The following is a 14,345-nucleotide window of genomic DNA, read 5'->3' as shown; positions in this document are numbered from 1 at the left end:
AAGCTGATTTTCAGGTCAAACAGTACTAAGGGGAAAAAAAAAGCCCCCAAGCCCAAATAACTTGCTGAAGTAATACCAAGACTTTGTGGCAGAATTCAAGCTGACTAGAATTCAAGGGGAAAAAAACCCAACCCACATAAAACATTTAAAACATTTTATTTGTAAGACCTTCCCTTAGTGTTTACATATTATGCAAGCACAACTAGCAAAGAACCAGTGCTGCTGCTTTTTCAAAGTAGCAGGAAAGAGTAGTAATGCCTGCATACTCCCACCTTCTTCACACTAAGAGGCAAAAGAAAGTTAAGTGAACAAGTGATCCATGTTCCCTGGCTGTACAAAACGAGCAGTGCCGCTGCATTACTCATCATTCCCCAATTCAGGATATGTTGATGGAACAATTAAATTGTTTGGTTTGTGGGATTTTTAGAAGGAATCTGTTTTTATCACAAATTTGTAAAGCAGAAAATCACTTCACTGGAGAAGAAGTACAAGGCTACTTTGAAATATGGACTGGAAGAGACTACATGAAAAAAAGCATTTTGCACAAATTCATCTGTCTCACGGCATGATCCCACACATTCACTATGAGAAAATGAACTAACTATTTAACATTTGCATACAAATTACTTATTTTTGGGGGTTGAGGCATGGCTCCCTGTGTGATCTTGGGCCAGTTTCTGAACCTCACTAAATCTCTAGCTCTTTATTTGCAAAGCAGATTAATATTAGTTATGCAGGATGTGGTGAGAGTAAATTAACTCAAGCATGTAAAGGGTTTTCTGATCTTCAGATACTATGGAGAAGAAGGACTAGAAGAATCCATTTAAGAAGCAAAGAAGCACGAAAACCCACAGCCACACAACAAACATTTGGTATATCAACTTCATACAAAGAATTGGTGCTAACATTTCTATGTAGTAGCAGCAAAAATTATATTAGCAGAAAGAACAAAATACATGTATTAAGAATAATGAATTCACTTACTTTTTCCTAATTTCTAGGTCTGAAACTGGAACACATCTCAGGCCAGCTCCCAAAACCATGAGGGATGATGTTAGTAACACTGTTACCCTCAGACCTATGATGAAAAAATAACAGTATTTTACAAGTTAAATCAGTAATGTTGCAAAAGAAACATTGCTTTTATATATCTATATTTACATGGAGTTTCACAGAAATAACACATGTTTCTTTCAAATCATAAGCACTTTGGTGCTGATATAAATTCCAAACACATTCTGAAATCCTGAGTTATTTTCTACACTTTCACTCCAGAATTACAAAAGCTTACTCTTGGCATGGCAACACACAGAAGTGTATCCAAAATCTACACAGACATTCTTGAAAGTGAAAAGTAATAATAAAAGTATCATCAAAATATACAATATTCCCTTTGGAATTAGAGGCATTGGGGAACATGCTCTACTGTGTTATCTGAAATCTACACAGATGCAAAGAAAAATCTGGACTTGTTCATTCTTCTCCAACCACTTAACGAGCACAGACACAGCACTGTTATTGTTTTCTTTCATAATGCAGATATGCATTTCATCCCAAAGAAACAACCATTTATTCAGGGGAAAAGAAGTACAAGTATTTTTTTGCAGTCCTTGCAATTAGGGCAGTTTTTTGCTGCTCTCAGCTCCAATTGTCAGAGGTTGTAAATATCGTACATTAGAAAAAAGCCACAATTGACTGATTCCTTGAATATGTTTTTCCCTCGTGCAATTTTCATCTGAGAAGCTCTTAGATTAGAAACAACCTTATCTTCATGCTGCAATTCCTTTTGCCAGCAGTTTGTTTGCTGCTGTTAAGGTGTTTCCATCAGCAGCACAGAACAGTGACAGCTGAGGGGCTTAAGCTCCAAAATCTTGCAAAACACCAAATCATAAATACTCACAATTAAAAACCACAGAGAGAGTCTGCATCTGTGAAGTTGTAAATTTTGAAACAATTTCATAGCAACAAATAGAAAATAAAGGGCTTCCGTGTTCTTAGAAGAGTATAATAAAAATATTAATGATTGACAAACATGCAATACCTCTAACATTTAGGTAAAACTAGTAGTTACCCAAAATACAGATGATAAAAGAACCTGTCCTATGATGTCACCTATCAAACAAATGACTTTGATTCTTTCTAAAGCTGCCTATCTTCAGAGGAGTGTTCCCTCTGTTAGTGACTCCTGTGATCAGCACAATTCAAGCAATAGTTGCATTAAATATTTTGTCTCCATGTATTTTACTGAAATGTGATTTTACTGGATGAGACATAATTTTGCTCATATTGTGACAGTTCTTAATAAATCTCACTCACATGCATGCAGATCCTGGTGCTGGACACTACACAAACCAAACACAAGAAAAGTTTCTCTATCAACCAGTGTAGCCCAAGACAACCCAAACAAAAATAAGTTAGTAAGTAAAGTTACAGGTTTTCTGAAATAGAAGTGAGACTTCCTTTGGTAAGGCCCAGTCATTAACACAAGGAATGCCAGCTGCAGTGATGTGACTCCAAAGGACACTTCACATCTCTGATGCCCTGAAGAAGTATCATCAACCAAAAATACTTCTTTCCTGGTAGGATTTCCCAATACCTCCTTGAGCTTAGTTGCTTGACTGTGCTCAACCAGCAAATGCTGCTGTTAAACTGGTTTTTCAAGTGTGTTCAGAGAGCCCTAAATAAATGCCCCTTTAATATGGCTGCTCAAAACCTTCATGTTCCTGTGTTTGCTAGGCCACCATGAGTCTTCATATGACATTTAATTCCACATTGCCATACTGCCTGTGCTGTGCTGGGGCAATTATGCATATCTGCATTGCATACATGATGCTTCTGCCTCTTCTTCTTGGAAATTAATCTTTGTTAGCACTGCTTTTGTGGGTAATGAAAATTTGTATGCAGCAAGGATTGGAATTTTATTGATGGAAAATTGAAATACAAGTCTTTTATCTGAAAAACTTGAAGTTTTCCATTAGGAAATGCTATCGAAATTTTTCAGGAAAGCTCTAGTCATGTGCACACCACCTTGTTTTCCATGTAAACCAGGCTCTTCTTGAACTACATTTCACAAAACACAGTGCATTCTGCCTTTCAAGAGACACAAGGAGAAGGACAGCATGAAGGGTGCTGCTCATGGGGCCCTGCTTGAAGTGCAAGCCAGGGACAAGCCCAGGACACAGCTGTAAATGAGAAACAGAAATTTAAATTTAAATCACCACAAGACTTAAAATGAATGTTTCCATATTAAAAACTCCTACTTGATTTTTAATTTTTAAGAAAATCCCTAAATCAAAACATATGCAAACCAAGAAAGTTTTAAACTGAATCTGCACAGAAATTTCCTTAAAAAATAAAAAACCCACAACATGCAATTTGGTAAAAAAATTAATTAGATGCAGAAGTTTGCCTCCAGCTTTAAATTCAGGCCTATCTTTAATGTCAACCTCATATGTCAGATAATTTTAAAGTAAAATTATCTGTTAAAGCTTCACAATCATGTAGGCCTGATCTCTTCATTCTTTGAAGTCCTAATCTTGAATACTATTTACTGTAAGGTATCCCTTTAAAATGTTTTGATTGTCCAGCTTTTTCTTTGTCCTTTTTTTCTGTTTCCACCTTAACATGTAAACGCCCTCCTGCAAATTCCTTTGGTTAATGCTGCAGGTTGAAAATGATGACATCAAAGTGAACAAAAGATTGTCAGACAAGCAGCATATCAGACATTTGTTTTGCTAATTACACAATATAGTTTTACCTCTAAGCAACTCACCCTCTTATTTTGCTTTACATTTTAACTTTTTTTCATTTTTGTCAGAAACCAGTCTTTTTATTTATTTCAGTATTTTTGTTTTGAATGCTGCAGTTGTTGCTACATTGAATTTGACATCTTGTATTACTCTAAAAGGGGCACCCCAGAGTGCTTAAGATAGCAACCATGCATCATGGGGACTATAAACCAAAGCAACCAACCAAGCTTGAAAAACAGCCTGTGAACCTTACAGCAAATTATGTCTCTACTTTAGAACATCTAAGTAATTCACTCAACCAGGAGATTTTGTGCAGATGTAATTAACTCCATTAATTCTACCCTGTAAATGCAAGCAGAAATTGGAGGGAGGGAGGAGGGTACAGCTTCTTAAAATCCATCATTCAGTTTCTACCCGTTTCTATCAGAGGTTTCTGACACATGGCTGAAAGGGGAAGAAATTCCTTTAAACAAGATTTTCTGCCAGTGGGTGAAGTTTTGTGTTCTTTACACCTTGTCTCCTTAGCTGCTCCTTCCCATCCTCTTCTTGCAGGAGGTTTCTGGGCCCCACAGGTGGCAGTGGCTCTTGAGCAAACTAAGGCCTTGCTCAGAACAGCCAAACTTCACTGACAGCAACAGAAAAGTCCAAGCCAGCAACAGAAATTGAGTCAGTAATAAAAAGGATGTTTTAATTATCATTTATGAGTGTAACAGTCGATATTGTTCAACTGTTTAACCCTCCTGTGGCTCATAACACCATCTGCTTTATGACTTCAGCAGTCAATGCTGCATTTGCTGTTTCATATTTCTTTTCACAACAACTGTCTCCAAACTCTGGCCACTATTACAGACTTAAACTCTCAAGCCACAATCTCCACCACCCACAGCCCAACACAGAGCAGAAGCAGAACCCCCCATGCTGGAACGTGGGGGCAGCAGCTGCCAGTGGCACCCAGCTGCTCTTAGCTCCCTCACAGCAACATCAAGCAAGAGCATTCAGAATGTGGGTGCTCATCCCCCACAACTCCTCCAGCATGCCTTACTTTCAAAATGCTTTTCAAAGTATATGAAAAGAAAATGCATTCCTCCACACCCCACATTACTGACTTGTAACCCAATGAGTGAATTATTATGCCCAGTTTAATAAGAAACTTAAAAAACTATGCTGCTGTCCTAATTCCAACAATTTATACATTAGTTTGTGATTCACCAGGAGAATGTGATTAACTCATTCCTGAGCATCCCCGACCTGAGTCCAGCACAGCAGCTCCCTCAGTTCCCCACTACTGCTACAGAGCACTGCAAGCAGCCTCTTCTAGCTCAGAGCACCACACACATGGCACACACCGTTTGAGTTTGCTTTCCCCCATACAATGAAGCATTCATCCTAGGGGAAATCTCAGTCGGATGGGCAGAACAGACAAGTTTTCACCTTTCTCCTTTATTTTTAATAGAAGTTTGGCCTAGAGGAAAGGCTGCTGGATTCAGCCCTTCCCGTGGCATGGCAGCACTGATTTTCCTCATAGAGCTCACACACCCTGCTCTTAGATGCAGTAACATTTGAGGGGTTTCCTAACTTCCCCTGCAGATACCAAAATCAGTTCTCACAAATACCAAGTACAGCAAGGCTCTGAGTAGAAACATGTGACATCAGCCTCCTGCCCTTTTTCACAATTTTTAAAGACCAGGCTGAAAGCACAAATTGTTCCTTCTGACACTGAACTGAAAGCATTTGCTTGACCTCCCCATCATTTTGACTAAAACATATCTAGCTAAGAGAAAACAGAATGTAAAAGTCTGTCTTGGTCCACACACACCAGGAAATTTAAAACTCACCAATTGCATTAGCTGTTTCAACAATTCACTGTCAAATTGTGCTTTTCCTCCCAATTTAAAGCAAATTCAAAGTTCTTGTTTTGCCCTTCTTTACAAAACAAACCACAGTTCCTGGATGTTTCCTTCTATGAAATTAATCTATAAAAACCAACTTTTACATTGAGGTTCAGTAAGTAAAGTATTGAGCTTCAAGCCTTCCACAATTTTTCTCTGGACTTGGAATTGTTTTTATGTTTTGTTTATATGCCCTCCTTATGGCTCAAGCATTATTTTTAAATGGGTTTCTTTGCTGGATACCAATGTTCCATTTCATATGATGGGTCTGCTTTTCTCCCTTTTTAATATATCCCTATACATTTAGCTGTACTTTTCAAAAGGCTTAATTAAACAGCTCCCTTTATCAGGCAATCCTGAAAGCACTGCACACACACCATCCTCCAGAAATCTTTGGTTTTTAATGTAATTCTAGCAAAATTATACTAATAGCTGCAACATTTACTCTCATAACATCAATTATCTTTGCCATGATTAAAATACCAAAAAAAAATTTGCTTTCCACTAAACACAGTGAATAAAACTTACGTTGTGCCTGCTCTTTGCCAAATTGACTACAGCCATTAAGGAGGATAAGTGGCAATCCTCTTTCAGAAGAGGCATCCTTGCATCAAGCAATACAATTTCCAAAAGAAAAGAACCTTTTCATTGATGTAAAAATACTTCATAGCTGAGATGTGGTCCCAGTCTTTCTGCTAACACACGGAATAAAATTGAAAAGTCAGTGTATTGGGCCTGCCTCGGATTCCACAAAGGCACTTGATTGCAGAGTGGCATAAATTGTGTTTGGAAACTCAATGGAAAATAAATACATTCTCAAGAATAGCATCAATAAAAACTGGGAACCAAATACAAACACTGCATGCAAGAGAGAACAACTACCAGGTCGTATGTAGCTAATCCAAAATTACAGACTGACAGATAATTCTGAGGTGGAAGGGACCCACAAGGATTGAGTCCAACTCTTAGGTGAATGGCCCATAGAGTGACTGAGCCCACCACCATGGTGCTATCAGCACCATTTACAGCATGCTCTAATCATGGATTGAAGGCCAAGAGATCATTGGTGCTATTAATTGCTGCTTCTATCATTGGAGCTATTAACCACAACCTGGACTTCCCTTTCTCCCTGACTACTTGATGCTGATGCTTCTGTTACTGCCCCATTTCAAACCTCTTTTTAAAATAAGCTGAAGCAAACTGCTTCCATTCATCTCCCTGGCTTTATGTGGCACTGCCAAGACAGCATCCCAATCTCAACTGGAAAGATTTAGGACCTGAGTACTTTTTATTTTCTGCTTGAAAATGAAGCTAACTCAATTTAAACATTCTGTAAGACAGGTGACAGCATCCTTCTGGCATCAAAATGTAAGAACCAAACTCTATCATACAGAACCTGTCTAAAATAAATTAAACCCAGAGCTACATAAACCCTCAGTCTTGTCTAGGGCACAAGAAGGTATTTTTCTGTACTAATCCACAACACAGTCCAGTTCCACCTTTCAGTGGAGGATTGCAGGGCAGATTCCACCTGACATTGCTTCAATTTCTGTCTGACATAAACAGTTGGCAGACTGGGATACTCATATGAAATATGTACTAGAAATTTCTTGAAATGCAGACGTAGGAGGTAATGATCTTCAGAGGGGCAATTTCTCTTTATAGTATCTTACAGCTGTTGCAACAGAATCTGTCAGCAATTGCTGCCCAGTTAACAGCAAGGCTATCAGCAGGAGTTTGACATTTCTGTATAAATTGATTTACTTGCAAAATTTAAATCTGAGAAAGCAAACTCTGTACAAGAACACAACAAGCTGAAGTAAAATAGTTTCTGTGATTTGGACAAACTTTCTCATTGGGGTCAGAATTTCAGTAGAGCCAACATCCCAGAAGTGTCATCACCACTGATGGGGGGAACCCACAGGGAAGTCCCTGCCAAATCAGCAAGACAGAGGGGTGCCAACTACCAGATCTGACCCAAAGACAAAGTAATCTCTGCTGCTTGTTGGACAGACATAGCAAGGCTGTGTGCAAACTGAAAGCATGAGGGCCAATACACATGCTTTCTTTTTTCCAGTGTACCTCTCAGATGAGGAAGATGCACTCTGCATAAACATCCTCATGTGCATCCTTGTAAGGAGGGTATCCCTCCCAAATTCTGAGGTCAGTTAAGAATTTTGAAAAAAACACAATATAGCTCAGAGACTCAAAGCACAAAATTGAGCCTATCAAGTGTTTCACAGAGAAGACACTCATCATGAGGGAGGTCACTGAACACATATAACCACTAAAACAGATATGGAAGCTGACAGAACATAATTGTGAGAAACAAAACTAAACAGAATGCAATTGAGAGCTATTACAACAATGACACAACCACTCTGCAATTCCTGAGCTGCTGCATCTTTTATTTGCACCCCAACTGTAAGGAAACCAAGACACTTAAGTACACATTCTAATGCACAGCTCGCCTCTGGTATGTATTATAAATACTGTTCCCATTTTTAAGTTATTTTTATTCTTCTCCACACACCCCTCTCCTCAACATTCATTAAAGCATGTAAAGTCCTTATTCTTCTGTTTACTCTAGCTACAAGAACTTGTTAGAAAGAACACCTGTTAGAAAGAACAACAAGCTAAAACAACAACACCAAGAGGCTGCAGGGTGCCTTTATCTCATTTGCATGGATGAAGCCAGGCCCACATCAACAGTGGACCTGTACTGCTTTTAACATTATCCCAGCACATTAGGCAAGCACATAATCAATCTCCAAAAATATGCCAAGGAAAGTATCACTTAATTCTCCTGCTCTCTACTCCCCTACATTTAGTTATTAGAGACTTAATGATGCAAATTCTTTACAGAGTTGGCTCCACTACCAGAGATTTAACCACAGTTGGTGACACACTACCCATGTAAACACAAAGCAGTATTTCAGAGTTTGTGCAGCGATTTAAAAGTCTGGTAGTGTAAATAAAGAAGTCCTGGTTTTAAGAACTGAACAGGCTTAATCTAAGCTTTCAGATATACAAAAAGGTAGCTTACAAGTAATGAAGCTTCCTTCCACATGGCAGTGAAGGATTTTGAAGCATCCTAACAGTTTAACATCAACAATGGGGAAAAAAGGCAAAATATGTAAATTAGAAATCTGCATTGCAAGTTTATACAAGTGCTGTAAATTCTATTCAGCAATCCAGAGGCTGACATTTTGCCTGAACAGATAAACAAAGTGCTGAGCTGAATGGTATTTGCCTGAAGATCAAAACGACGATTTTAGAATCAGTTTTAGACCCTTTATTAGAATATCTCCTATTCTTTAATAACACGTTTCTTGGTTTCAAAGGAGACCAATTATTTTAGCCAATTATTGTTATTACACATTTTACTGCAGAAAGCATCCCTTTTATCTGCAACTAATCCAAGTGCAATGAACCTCTCCTAATGCTTGCAGAGCATCTCTCAGAGAAGAGAGCACTGGCCTGGGGCAGCAGGACCTGCATCTCTCAACATGCCATAGGAAATTGGGCAGGCCACTTCCCTTCTGCTTCCCCCTGCCCTGTGTCTTGTTTATTCAGGCTATGAACACAGGGAAACAGGAGCCTGTCCCACCATTAGTATTAGAAAGTCTGTTAAATCAGGTTTTCTCTTCACCTGAGGTGAGTGCAGTGCTGGGATACAACAAAAAAGAGCTATTTAAGTACTTCCTAAATCTGTGACGTTAACACTTGTATGAATTGTTCTTTCTTCTCTCACCACAGGTAGCTGCTTTCTACTCTGAATATCAGTATCTAATAAAACAGGAAAATTCAGGTGAATCATTGAATCCATCTTTGCTATTTGATAAAATTAAATCTACATAATGGCATGTGCTAGTGTGTACACAGAGAGAGATGCTGAGCAATTAACAAAAATGGCCAATAATGCAGTTGGGGGCTAAACCTCCTCACTAACTCTGAAGCTAAAGAAAGGATGTCACTAACAAGCTGACAGAAAGTGCACAACAAGAAGCCTTTGCTCTAACTCTCCTGAATGAACACCAACAACTGAAGCACTTACAGCACCACACAAGAGGAGGGAAGCACTTCCTTTTCTCTTTCCACTCCTTTCAAGGACTCCCAGTTGCACAGCAGGCTCAATTACCACACACTAACTACAGAGCCTTACCTGTGGCAACAGAGAGCAAAAACAATTATTCTTATACACATCAGCCAGGGAAGGTGTTCTGTTGTTACCTTGATAGCACTTACTCACACCACTCAATAGTGCATGAAACTCTTCTTTTTAAGAAGTACAGAGGCATTTTGTTTTGCCTCAACCAAGTATCAAGAAGCAACCGTGCAGCAAGGATTGGCAGCTCCATTAAATACTGCCCAGTGCATCTGCTAAGCAGGACACTAAGTGCAAGGTTTCCTCCTTTTATTATCCCTGCTGGGAGAGGGGGAAATAAAGAGCTGCAAAAGCTTCACTAATGTAATATCCATGCAGGTCTTGTGACTTATAGGAAAGGTCACTGAAGTGAGCTTTCAAATTTTCTATGTGTGAACAGTTTCAGTGTTACTTGAACATTAAAATGCATCAGGCACTACTTAGGGTACATAGTTCATTCTAAAAGACATCTTTCTCAGCACTATAATGAGTCCTAAACCCATCATATTTTTTAAGGGTCCTGATCAATTCTTTAGGTTCATGTGATTAATTAAAATTATAACACCACAACCTTTCTCAAGTATTTAAAAGGGATGGCTCTCTTCAACAAATAAAGAAGTAAAACAAAAAAGTTTCTAACTATGCTTATACTTGATGTCCTATATTCCAGAAAAACACCAGCATTCATTCTTTGCAAAAAGCAGAAGACCTCTCACTTTCAAAACACATCACTCCCTCTGGCTGAGTCACAGATCTCCAGCTCTGAAAACAGGAAAAGTCCAAAAACCCCTCTCTACTAAAAATCTGCATGAGAAAGCTTAATTTACAGCTTTTGAGGAAGTTGGAGCATTGATCACAAGCTCCTGCAGCACAATTACAGCGACAGCACAGCTACAATAGCACATGCATGCCAGAAGCATTAAAAAACCAAAGTTATGGCAGGAAGTGATGGAATAGCTCTGAATGTCACCACTAGGAGAAAGGCAAGGCAAGCCACAATTTCCCCAGTGCTGGGAATATATTATTTACAATATATAATCATATAATTGTAACTAAAAAACTTCTTAAAGAATTTTTTATCATGTCTTTGGTGTGCTCAGTTAAGGCAATACCACAGTGTCAGTGGAAGAATTCAAAAACTCTCCAAGAAAATTTGTAAAATAATGAAACAGCAGCCAAAACATATTTCTTCAATTTACTTCTGCTCTTTTCAGCACTGACCATGGTTTTGAGGGCTTGGGTGTTTTTAAACAAATATTTTATATAAATCAAATATTTTTATTTGACAATGTCAGACTACAAATTTTCACAACAGGCAAGATTATTTCAGGACCTGTGTTATGTACGCACTGTTTCATAAGTCTGAAAAGGCAAGCAAATCCCCCTGTTTCACATGGCTCCTTTCCCACAAGTGAAAAGAAAGAAGAAAAAAAAGCACAGGTGAAAAATCAGCAATGCCGAAAATGTCCAAACTTTACTAACAGGTAATGAATGAACCTCATTTTTGTGTTTGCTTCAGACTTTTCCCTCCTAAAACATAACACAAAGCTAACTGTTAAAAACAACATCTGCTGAAAATAATTAATAAAAAATATTTTGTTTATGCAGTTGTGTAATGTTTTTACTAGAATTCAGAAATCAGTAAGGTGCGGTAAGTTTAGCATTACCAAGTGAAAATTATCTTTCTTTGTTCATACTTAGTTTCTTCTGATAGAAAAAATACATATCATGTTAATTCTTTGAAGAAAAGTCTCAGTTTTCTTTAAAGGGAATAGATTCAGCTTTTGCAGAACAACAGCCGCTCTACTCTTTTTCTCTTTAACAGAATTCTAAACTAATAGCTTGGGATTATAAATACAGTATAAACATACAGCTAGCAAAATGAATGCAATATAACTTTCCTAAGTACTTGACTACTTCCATAATAAAAACCTATGAGAAAGCCCAGGGGACTTTGATAATAGAGAAATTATTGTTGTCATTCACATTAAAAAGTTAGTACCAGCTACCTTTATGCAGCATGGATGCCACACTATTAAAAACTCCTAGAAAAAAAAAGGAGACTGACAAAATTTCAATGTTTTTTAAATGCAGCAAGGCAGTGCAAAACAAAACAGTATTTTAGCACTTTTAGTCCCGTTCCACAAGGCTTTCCAGAAGGGAAGAGATACCAGCCAGAGGGGCTACAAACATCCTCTTTGCATCCCAGCGGTGCCTCCATCACGAGGCCGGACCTCCGTCAGCCCCAAAGCCACACAAGAGGGAAGAGCCGCCCTCCCCTGCGTCAGCAGCGCCCGGAGAGTCCCGCGGGAGGCACAGAGGAGCTGTGACCCACCAACCTCGGGGCAGGCACGGCTGGATGAAGGGCCAGCTCACCCTCTGGCTGACAGACACTGCCAGGCACAGTGCAGAGCTTTGGCTGTGAAGAGGCAAAACACCCGGATCTTGTTGGAGATAAGAAAAGGCAAAAAGGTCACTTGTGTCCCAAGAGATTCCCACCTCTTGGTTTTAAAAGTGCCTCTCAAGACAGTTCACAGAAGCTGTGCTGCTGACCTACACTGCTGTGCAGGCATCTGCCCCCACCCCATTTGCTGCAGTCCCATTTCCTACTGCCCCTCAAAGTATCCATTTCCCTGTGCCTCCTACTCGACTCATTCCTTAACCTCTCCCATTCCCAGCATTTCTTGCCCTCTGGCTCCAGATCTTATTTCTGCATCTGTGCCTCCCATACTTCACCCACTACCTTGCTCCACACTCTCCCCTTCTCATCCATCCACAGGCTTTTCTCACTCCTTTGAGCCCTTGGATCTTCTTGCATCCAACCTCTCCTCCTCCTCAACAACCAAGAGGAGTGGAGAACAGAGGAAAACAGGAGGGCAAGATGGGCATACCACAAGACAGGTGAGGTAGGAAGTAGAGAATAAGCAGTGAGATTAGAGTGAACTTGGGTCAAGAGAAGGTTATGAAGAGTAGTAAAACCATGAGAGCATACAAGGGAGGTATCAGTGCACAGTTGCCCTGGTATTACTACCCCTGTAGTCAACTTCTAAAAGCTGCTGTTGACAAAATATCTTCCTATCTGGACCTGTGTCCTGATCCAGTTCAGGGATGCTTCAGTGCTTTAACTGCTTGTGTTAGCAGCTGCATAAGAAAAGCAAGGGATCATATTTTACACTGGAAATTATTTCCCTATAGGAAATAGGGAATAGGAAATATAGGAATTATTTCCCTATTCATCAGCTTCCCAGCATCAAGGTGTATTAAGTTGCATACACAATCACAGAATTGTCAGAGTTGCAGGGGGCCTCTCGAGATCCTTGAGTCCAAGCCCTCTGCCAAGGCTCAGGATGACCCGGAGCAGGTTACACAGGAATGCATCCAGATGATTTTGAGTGTCTCCAGCAAGGAGAAGTGGCTCCACAATCTCCCTGGGCAGCATGTTCCAGTGCTCTGCCACCCACAACAAAAAGTTCTTCCTCATGTTGAGGTGGAATTCCCTGTGTTTGAGTTTATGGCTCACTGTGCTTGTACATGCAGCGTGCCAAAGCCCAAGCGCGTTATCCCAGATAACAGATTACTGTTGTCACATGAGCTATATGCAAATAGAATTATTTTACTTTCCACCATGGAAAAGTTCTTCCAAATCAAGCATACAGCTTCCTGATATGCTTCACCACGTGATGTTTAAACAGCTGTCCCAGTACCCCTACTCAGCTGCAAAGACCTGTGTGAAGAGTGCAAAGGGCACAGCAGCTGCATAGGAGAGCAGCATAAAGAGAATGTATGGAAACACGGCAGCAATCAGAGCTGGGGTGGAACCCCACCCAACAGAAAGACCTAGCTCCAGTAGAGGACATCTACCTACAGCCCCAACTGATGCTTTTCAACTCAACCTGGCCCAGCAGGAGGTACGGAAGCACTACTAAGAATCAAGCTAGCATTGCTATGATGAACCAGAGCAGCATCAAGTTAATACAATTCACCAGCTCCTAATTAAAGCACTCTGTGTTTCTAATCACTGAGTATCAAGTGGTCTTTTGCAGCATGCCAGACTCCAAGGAGGGTGGGCCAATCAATTCTCTAATGTGTCTCACTTCTGGAAGTACTTGCACAAACACTCTGTGAACATTCATATAGCCACAGTAGATAAAATTTAGCAACAAAAGCCAAGTTTGGTTTCGTCTTCCTTTTTCTTCTCTTCTGATGGTACAGAGGAAAAGTATGTCTATACAAATATGCACACCAGCACTCATCAAAATAAATTTTGTAAAAGCAAGCTGATCAAATACCTGCTCTAGTGGGATTTACCTATATTCAGCTCTCTAATTGCTTCTTTCATCTCTCCACATGAAAAGCAACACTTCATCTCATTTCTTCCAAGATTTGTTAGCATAGGAAAATTAATCTCTTTCACAGGATTTGATAGGTGTGGATCAGTATCACTTAAAAGATAATGAAGTATGGACCATTAATAGCATGCAGTAGCTGTCTACAGGATGAGAGAGACAGACTGCAGTAAAGAAGGTATTTTCCTTCAAACTTCTTTTGTATTTGGTTCAA

The 14,345-nt window shown here is 39.6% G+C and overlaps 1 protein-coding gene across 1 annotated transcript in view; it reads right to left on the bottom strand.

The window, feature by feature from the left end:
• The window catches only part of SLC49A4 (solute carrier family 49 member 4), a 72,086-nt gene that overhangs the window by 50,528 nt on the left and 7,213 nt on the right, over positions 1–14,345 (bottom strand). The window contains exon 2 of the mRNA XM_064719021.1: positions 985–1,078. Within this exon, the coding sequence (XP_064575091.1) occupies positions 985–1,078 (94 nt within the window). The remainder of the gene's footprint in view (positions 1–984; positions 1,079–14,345) is intronic.

Source organism: Zonotrichia leucophrys, chromosome 7 (genome assembly GCF_028769735.1).
Source record: "Zonotrichia leucophrys gambelii isolate GWCS_2022_RI chromosome 7, RI_Zleu_2.0, whole genome shotgun sequence".
NCBI classification, from domain to species: domain Eukaryota; kingdom Metazoa; phylum Chordata; class Aves; order Passeriformes; family Passerellidae; genus Zonotrichia; species Zonotrichia leucophrys.
This window is presented reverse-complemented; position numbering and strand designations above follow the sequence as displayed.